This window comes from Fukomys damarensis, unplaced genomic scaffold (genome assembly GCF_012274545.1).
Source record: "Fukomys damarensis isolate Sample0158 unplaced genomic scaffold, DMR_v1.0_HiC HiC_scaffold_27, whole genome shotgun sequence".
In the NCBI taxonomy this organism is placed as follows: domain Eukaryota; kingdom Metazoa; phylum Chordata; class Mammalia; order Rodentia; family Bathyergidae; genus Fukomys; species Fukomys damarensis.
The window spans coordinates 23,028,798-23,036,982 of record NW_022900939.1 but is presented as its reverse complement, the minus strand read 5'-3'; the positions used below and the strand labels follow the sequence as shown (position 1 = coordinate 23,036,982).

General features: G+C 54.1%; 2 protein-coding genes across 6 annotated transcripts in view; one reads left to right on the top strand and one right to left on the bottom strand.

The window, feature by feature from the left end:
- Window positions 1-200: 200 nt before the first annotated feature.
- On the top strand, window positions 201-7,178 carry Kat5 (lysine acetyltransferase 5). Of its 5 annotated transcripts, none has more exons than XM_033756534.1 (14): window positions 202-541; window positions 641-707; window positions 1,021-1,089; window positions 1,182-1,318; window positions 1,576-1,758; window positions 1,848-1,922; window positions 2,023-2,097; window positions 2,442-2,690; window positions 2,763-2,852; window positions 3,971-4,111; window positions 4,188-4,281; window positions 6,256-6,415; window positions 6,523-6,604; window positions 6,693-7,177. In XM_033756534.1, the coding sequence occupies exons 1-14, from the start codon at window positions 530-532 to the stop codon at window positions 6,825-6,827; spliced, it is 1,569 nt and encodes a 522-aa protein (XP_033612425.1). In that variant the 5' UTR covers window positions 202-529; the 3' UTR covers window positions 6,828-7,177. The 5 variants fall into 5 exon arrangements, with proteins under 5 accessions (XP_010634268.1, XP_033612425.1, XP_010634271.1 ...); XM_010635968.3 differs by having other exon boundaries at window positions 204-541; window positions 1,603-1,758; XM_010635966.3 differs by having other exon boundaries at window positions 201-707; window positions 1,603-1,758; window positions 6,693-7,178.
- Window positions 7,179-7,405: 227 nt separating this feature from the next.
- Window positions 7,406-8,185, bottom strand: part of Rnaseh2c (ribonuclease H2 subunit C) — a 1,055-nt gene continuing 275 nt past the window's right edge. Inside the window, exons 1-3 of the mRNA XM_033756535.1 lie at window positions 8,003-8,185; window positions 7,807-7,926; window positions 7,406-7,556 (exon numbers count right to left, since the gene is read on the bottom strand). The exon at window positions 8,003-8,185 is cut by the window's right edge and continues 275 nt beyond it. Coding sequence (XP_033612426.1) covers window positions 7,530-7,556; window positions 7,807-7,926; window positions 8,003-8,185 — 330 coding nt within the window. The 3' untranslated portion in view covers window positions 7,406-7,529. The remainder of the gene's footprint in view (window positions 7,557-7,806; window positions 7,927-8,002) is intronic.

The window sequence follows — 8,185 nt, the reverse complement described above, 5'->3', positions numbered from 1 at the left end:
CTGCCTCAGCCTCCTGAGTGCTGGGAATTTAGAAATTTTCCTTGAGTATCCACTCCCTTGGACCGACTTTAACAAAAGGGGTGGGAATTTCCGGTCCCTTTAGCCCCACCCACTTCGCCAGCTTCCAAACCCGCTGCTTCCGGCTTCCCAGGCCCATCCCCAGCTGAGCTCGTGCAACTCTTTCTCCGGGTCGCCTCTCGCTGCCACTAGTGGACGCCCGAGCGCGACCGCCTGTCAAAGCCCAAACACTAAAACCACGTGATCTGCGTCGCACCCGGTGGGCGTCACGTGACAAAGTCAGTTTTCCTCCAATGGCTATGCACGTTGGAGGATTCCATCCAGAACTTGGCCTGAGGCTTCGAACAGCTTCTTTGGTCACTCAAACGGGCTGACTCCCCTACTCCAGTTTGGCGGCGGTGTCTCTCAAGAGTCCTCTTTAAAGCAGTTTCGGAGGCCTAGGCCTGTGGCGCTCTCAGCCCGGAAGTGACATCTGCCAGAGGGGCCGGAAGTGGCAGTGGAGGGAGGGAAGATGGCGGAGGTGGTGAGTCCGGTGCCCGGGGCGGGGCGGAGGGAGCCAGGGGAGGTGGGTAGAGCCCTAGGCCCCCCAGTAGCCGACCCTGGCGCCGCGCTGTCTCTCCAGGGGGAGATAATCGAGGGCTGCCGCTTACCCGTGCTGCGGCGGAACCAGGACAACGAAGATGAGTGGCGTGAGTGACGTCGGGGGGCGGAGCCACAGAACCTGGGGACGAAGGGTGGGAGTCAACTGAACCCCCGCGGGGGGCGGGGCCTCAGGAATGCTGGGCTGGCGGGGCGTAGAGCTCCCGGGGAGGGGCGTGGCTTTCAGCCGTTCGGGTACGAACAGGGCGGGGCTTGAAGAAGGGTGGTAACTTAAGTGACTGAAGAGGTTTTGAGCAAGAATCTCCTGCTTGGGGAATAGGGCTTCATTGTGGGGGTGAGGTTCAGGTCGGAGGACGGAGTCCCTGGCCTGCCCACCTAAGACCCCTGCTTATGTTCCTATAGCCCTGGCAGAGATCCTAAGTGTGAAGGACATCAGTGGCCGGAAGCTTTTCTACGTCCATTACATTGACTGTGAGTTCTGAGCTGCGGTGGAGTGGGGCTACAGGGTAGTGTTCGGGGAGCAGCCTCTGGCATTCCTTCCTGAGCTCTTTTTATTGCTGCAGTCAATAAACGTCTGGATGAATGGGTGACCCACGAGAGGCTGGACCTAAAGAAGATCCAGTTCCCCAAGAAAGAGGCCAAGACCCCCACGAAGAACGGACTTCCTGGCTCCCGGCCTGGCTCTCCAGAGAGAGAGGTGGTGAGTAGGTCCCCCTGCTTCCCCTCTTCTCTCCTGCCTCCTTCTCTCATCTCTTGTCCTTAGGGGCTCCTTGGATTGGCAGGAGGCAGCACGTTCCCACCCTGGCTCAGCTTGCAAACAATGGGGCCAAATTATAGATGTAGCTTCCAGAGTTCAGGGGCCATTTTTAAGTCCTTGAGAAGGCAGTGGGTGGGGTTTGATCAATCTGAGCTGAGGGGCCCCTCCCATTTGCCATCCTACCACCATACCCACCCCAGAGGAAGACCCTGGACCTATCTCTACAGCCGGCCTCCGCCCAGGCCAGCGGGAAGACCTTGCCAATCCCGGTCCAGATCACACTCCGCTTCAACCTGCCCAAGGAGCGGGAGGCCATTCCCGGTGGCGAGCCCGACCAGCCGCTCTCCTCCAGCTCCTGCCTGCAACCCAACCACCGCTCAACGGTACCCTCAGCAATTCCAGGGACCTTGCTTTCTTCTCAGGTCCCACCTTCTCTACCTTCTGACCCACCTTTCTTGGTTTCTCTCTACAGAAACGGAAGGTGGAGGTGGTTTCACCAGCAACTCCAGTGCCCAGCGAGACAGCCCCAGCTTCTGTTTTTCCCCAGGTGAGTCCCCCAGTTTCCCTTCCTTTCCTCTCCTCTGCTCTCTGGTTTTCTTCAGGCTCATCTCATAGCCATTCTTTCTATTCCTCCATCTCATCTGCAGAATGGATCCGCCCGTAGGGCAGTGGCAGCTCAGCCAGGACGGAAGCGAAAATCAAATTGTCTGGGGACCGATGAGGTGAGTGTGCACAGTTGCGGAAGATGGCAGCTAGGCAGAAAGGAAGGGAAATGGGCAGGGTGGAGGGTTTGGTGAGCACCTAGTTTAAGAGTAAACAGGGAGTGGTGGGGTTGGTGAGAGTAGGAGCCAAGTGGAACATGGTTCAGATTAGTCACTAAATGATCTTTTCCAAGTTACCAATTTCTCCATAGTTTTGGTTTCATTTTGGAAAGTGGGAATTATGGTACTTTTCCCACCGAGTTTCCATTGTGCTTAAAAGGGGAAACCTGTGGCAGGGCTGTGAGCTGCAGTGTCCTGCTGAGCTGTCCCCTTGTAACCTGGTGTCTTCCATTGGTCCTGAGCAGGATTCCCAGGACAGCTCAGATGGAATACCATCAGCACCGCGCATGACTGGCAGCTTGGTATCTGACAGGAGTCACGACGACATTGTGACCCGGATGAAGAACATTGAGTGCATCGAGCTGGGCAGGCATCGCCTCAAGCCGTGGTACTTCTCCCCGTACCCACAGGAGCTCACCACGCTGCCTGTCCTCTACCTATGCGAGTTCTGCCTCAAGTATGGCCGTAGCCTCAAGTGTCTGCAGCGTCACTTGGTACGAGTGGTCCTGGGAAGCTGCCCTCCCAGCACCCCAAACCCTGCCCTCACCTCTGTTCCTTTTCTTCAGACCAAGTGTGACCTGCGGCACCCACCAGGCAATGAGATTTACCGCAAGGGCACCATCTCATTCTTTGAGATTGATGGACGGAAGAACAAGGTTAGTGGCTGGGGGGCAGTGGGGCCTGAGGGTAAGACAGATGAGCCACTTCTTCCTGTTGTAGAAAACTGACCTGTCTGGAAAGCAGATCTGTGTAGGCTGTTTTTATTGAATTCTTGCTGCAGGGCAGGTGCTGGGGGATATACACAGGACCAGGAACTAGGATGTGTTCTGAGAGCTCGTGGTCCATGTCAGGGAGGCACATGCCAGTGCTACTCACATCCCAGTGTGATAAGTGTCATGAAACAAAGGTAGGTTGGCAAGGTCCAAAGGAAGTGGTCATCAAATCCTCACAGAGGTGAACTTTGAGCTTTGACAAAGGCCTACAGAGTTAGTGTGAGAGGTAAAAGTCACTAGTAAAAAGGCCAAGGAGAAAGGATAAGGAAGGTTGTTAAAGGAACAGAATTCAGGTAACCAGAAATGAGATCATTGAGGAAAGGAAGACACAGATTTGGGTTTGTGCCAGTGGGGAAGAAGAAACCTAGCGATGATTATAAGATTCCTCTGTTCTGGGGCCAAGAGGGCATCAAGGGAGAAGGAAGTTCCTTGACTGTTGGGAAGCTCTGGCCTGGGCCTAGGGAAACGAGGAAGAAGGTGCTAGTCTGCTGGTGTCCAAGTGGTTGTGCCCAGCATGTGGTTAAAGAGCTGTTTGAAAGGCCTGTCGAAATTGTGCATGGAGGTGAAGTAGCAAAATCCCTGAGTTTGTTGGTGGTTGGAACTGAGACTTTTAAATTCCACAATTCCTTACTTCCACCGTAGTTTAGTACTTCAGTTCCTAAGAAGTGTGGCTTTAGACTAGAGTTGTTAGGGTTTGATTGCTATACTCCCAAGACTGCCACAAAGGCAAAGCTTCTGATGAGCCCTTGCTGCAGTCTTAACTTCATGGGCACACGTTATTGTTGACTGTTGAGAAATCTGGGCAGAAGGTGGTGGAGGCCTGCAGGCCAGGCTTATGTGGGGGTAAGGTGGGTAGAGGAAAGCTGTCCAGCTAAGGAGACAGGTGGTCAGGCAGTATTTGGCTTGGAACCAAAATGCTGTGATGACAGGGAGCAGTGCTCATCATTTACCCACCTGGGACATAAAGCTCCCCAGAATGCTAACAGCATTTTCCTTTGCAGAGTTACTCCCAGAATCTATGTCTTTTGGCCAAGTGTTTTCTCGACCACAAGACCTTGTACTATGACACAGACCCCTTCCTCTTCTATGTCATGACGGAGTATGACTGCAAGGGCTTCCACATTGTGGGCTACTTCTCTAAGGTCAGTGCTCACCCAGCTGTCCTTCAGCCCACCCTCAGCCAGGCCCCTCTCTCACACTCACTTGCCCCTCTTCCAGGAAAAGGAGTCCACAGAAGACTACAACGTGGCCTGCATCCTGACACTGCCTCCCTACCAGCGCCGGGGCTATGGCAAGCTGCTCATTGAGTTCAGTGAGTATGTGCTGCCCAGCCAGGTGCTGGTGGACTGGCAGACCCAGGCCACCCATCAGCACCCCATACGCAGGTGTGCTGGGTGTCTGTGCAGACCTGTCACTAGGGGAGCCAGCTGGAAATAAAGGTGGGACTCTTATCAAGGTCCTCTCCCTTCTCCGGATGATCACCCTGCTTTCAGGAGTAGGTTCTCAGGCCCTACTATGTCCCTTGGTCAGGGCTCTAAGTATCATTCAGCTTTTCCCAAGTCTTAATTTATCTGCTCCTGCCTGGAGCCCTGGGCACCTTAGAGAATTCCTGTTCATCAGTCTCGGCCTTTGCCTTGATACAAGTTCTTGGATAAGGGCCAGTGCCATAAGTGTCTCCTGAGCCTTATAGGCAGTAGATGGTCAAAACTTAGCTTACCACACAGCCTGCTCCTTTATTTCCACCCCACCCCCTTTTTGGTGATACTGAGGACTGAACCCAGGGCCTTTGAACTATATCCCCAGCCACTTTAGATTTTGAGATGGCCTCACAAAGTAGTTCAGGAGGGGTCTGCACTTGTGATTCTCCTGCCTCAGCCTCCCAGAGTAGGATTATAAGCATGTACTACCATGCCCAGGCATCCTGTTCCTTTGCCAGATCAGTTCCTTAAAGTCTAAAAGCCCTCTGCCCCTCCTTATTGCATGGGCTCTCCAAACCTCCCAAACCCAAGAATACTTTCTGCTTCCTCACTTTTCTCCCATTCCCATTCCCTTCACTGCTCTGAACCCATGGAATAACCAAGCTGTACCTGGGGGGAAAGGAAGAGGCTTTGCCTGTTTGCTTGCTAAAGACACATGTTTGACCTGACCGAAGTCACAATCCATCTGAGAAATTTTATTGATCGAATGGTACCAAGATAGAGTCACATCCCTAGGAAACAGCCTGATACAGCAGGGATACTTAAGCAAAACTCAGCCAAGAGACTGAAGATGGGGTATGGGTGGGGCTCCCAGGAGCACCATTCCAGGCAACTCACAGTGTAGGCAGGTGTTCACTGAGGAGGGGGCTAGAATCCCTTCAGCTGTGGAGGCATCTTTGGCCTTGAGGGGTTCATCAGAACTCTGCATGCATTGTAGACCTAACAGTTGAGTAGGATCCGAAGTTATGTCCCCTTCCCCTTCTTACTTCATCTCTCCAGACATCATTCTCTCTGTCCCTCTTTCCGTGGGGTGCTTCATTGAAATCACAGGAAACTGGGCAAAAGGGTAAGGCTGACCAGTAGAGATGTAGCAAGTGCAGGAAAGCAGAAAACTAAAAGTCCATCATGGGGCTGGTTAAGACTGATAAATAAGGGGACTGCTATTTAAAGCAGCAGACACCTCAGAGCCCTGGCAGCAGAATGAAAGCCATGGTAAAGGGCAGTGAGGCTCCTTGGCTCTGCAGGGCCTGAGAGTCGCACCAGCAACAGCCAGAGGCCCACTGGAGAGGTCAGTTACCTGCTCTGAGCAATAGCCTTCCCCCACCTTGGAAGGACCTTGGTGCACTCTCCCTCCCTGCAACCTCAGTCATCCAGCCAGGCCACAGCTGAGGGACTGATTTCACTGACTGGAGCATTGTCAGGCTTAGCCAGAGATGAGGGTCTGCTTCACTCTGATCATGCACCCAGCCACAGAAGCTGAGTTGGCACAGGAAACTGGTGACATTTTCTTCCCGTAAGGCTTTTTCTCTTCATTATGCCAGCCCTAGAGCCTCGTCAGACCCTCTCCTGTAGCTGCTTCTTTCTCTCAGTGCCCTCAGCACTCTTTACGCTACTTGGCACATGAATGAATTGATCTTTAGGAGGAAACTAAGGTGCAGAACAAAGAAGCCACATGTTCAAGGTCACTGAATTACCACTGGGCAGGGCCAGGTTGGGAATTAGGCAGCCAAGCTCTTTAGCCCATGCTCGTAAATGTCACTTACGTACACGTGGCTGCCTGTCCACCCTCTCCTGCTTTGTTACTTTAGGCTATGAACTCTCCAAGGTGGAGGGGAAAACAGGGACCCCTGAGAAGCCCCTCTCGGATCTTGGACTCCTATCCTATAGAAGTTACTGGTCCCAGACCATCCTGGAGATCCTGATGGGGCTGAAGTCAGAGAGTGGGGAGAGGCCACAGATCACCATCAAGTGAGCCTGGCTCCACCTACCTGGGGGTGCATGGCGTGGCCTATGTTCCTGGGGCTCCTGAGGACAAATGAAGGCCCTCAGGGGACCTGACCTTTGCCCTCCCACAGTGAGATCAGTGAAATTACCAGTATCAAGAAAGAGGATGTCATCTCTACCCTGCAGTACCTCAACCTCATCAACTACTACAAGGTAGGGAGGTATGCCGGGGAGACAGGTGAGTGGGTGCTGAGTGCAGCTCTATGTGGGCTGACCACCGGCTGGCCTGTCTCCTGCTCAGGGTCAGTACATCCTCACTCTGTCAGAGGACATCGTGGATGGGCATGAGCGGGCTATGCTCAAGCGACTCCTTCGAATTGACTCCAAGTGTCTACATTTCACTCCCAAGGACTGGAGCAAGAGAGGAAAGTGGTGACCAGGCACTGCCCATTGCAGCAGCACGAGTCAGCAGAACTGAGGCCCATCAGCCTGCTCTGCCTCTACCCTGGGGCTCCCAGGAGACACACCAAGGGAGACAGGGCCGAGGACAGCTCCCAGAGGAGGGGACCGGCCAGGGAAGGGCCATTACTAAGGCGAGCTCAGGGCTCAGACCACCTCCATGGTCGGCTGCCTACAAGCCCAGGCTCACTCTGAACCAGGGACTGAGCAAGCCAGGCAGCTGTGTACAGTGAGATGGGGGATGGGGTGCTCTGTACAGAAGGCTGGTGATTGTAAAAATTTCTTTTGTAAAGTAAAAGCTGGGGGTAGGGTAGGTATTGGCTGCAATTTTTTTTCTTTCATTTGTTTTTCAGATAGGGTCTCACTATATAGTCCAGGCTGTACTTTCTCAGCCTCCCCAAGTGTTGGAATTACAGGTGTACGCCCAGCCAACACGGCTGCCAAATTCTGACCTCTCTAGTCCCCATTACCCCCAGCAATAAATTGTTTCTATAGGCCAGGGCCACCAGGGTTCTTGTGGGAGAAAGCCACACCAGCTTCAGGGCACAAACGTGCCCACAGACTCACGGATGCTGTGATAAGCTCATTTATTAGGCTGATGGAATCAGTGGCTCCAAAGTGCAGAGCTGGTTACTGGTGGTAAAGGACCGACAGTTTTCCTTTCCAAACTCTCTGCTGCTCAGTCCTCGGGCACCTGTGCGTGAATCTAAAACAGGAGTCACCTCTGCTGTGGGCAGCTGGTGGCCCACATACCTGGGGAGGGGCCCAGCTGCTCAAGACCCTTTCAGAAAGGCCAGAGAAAAGTGGTGGGCGAGCCATTCTTCTGTGATACCCAGTGGGATGCTCCAGAGCCAGGCTCATCGGCCCCCTTATGCTTCCCAGCCTTAACGCCCCAAATCCACTAGGGGAAAGATGGAAGGATGAGCCCTGGAAGGAGGGCCCGTACATCTACTCACCGCTGCAGCAAGGGCGGGCCAAGTTAGAGCCCCCCGAACTTTAGCATCCGGGCCCGGGACGGTTTCCAGGCCCCACATCGTGAAGCAGCTGAAGCTGCCAGTGGCTCCGATAAACTGGTCCTGGGGAGTGGGCCTGGCTCAGCACTGGGACTGCCGCACCCACCCGCCCTCTTGCCAGCCCTATCCCTCTGCTCACGAAGCCCCGCTCCAGCAGCTCTTGCTCGTCTTCCTCGCCATTGTTCTCGGAGCTTCTTAAGTTCTGCTTCCGCATCAGCCCCTCTCCCTTCTCTGTCACCATCACGTATCCTGCGAGACCGGGAGGCACGGACACCTGCTCGCCCCGCAGACTGCGCCCCCGAAACGACACCTGGAGGCCTGT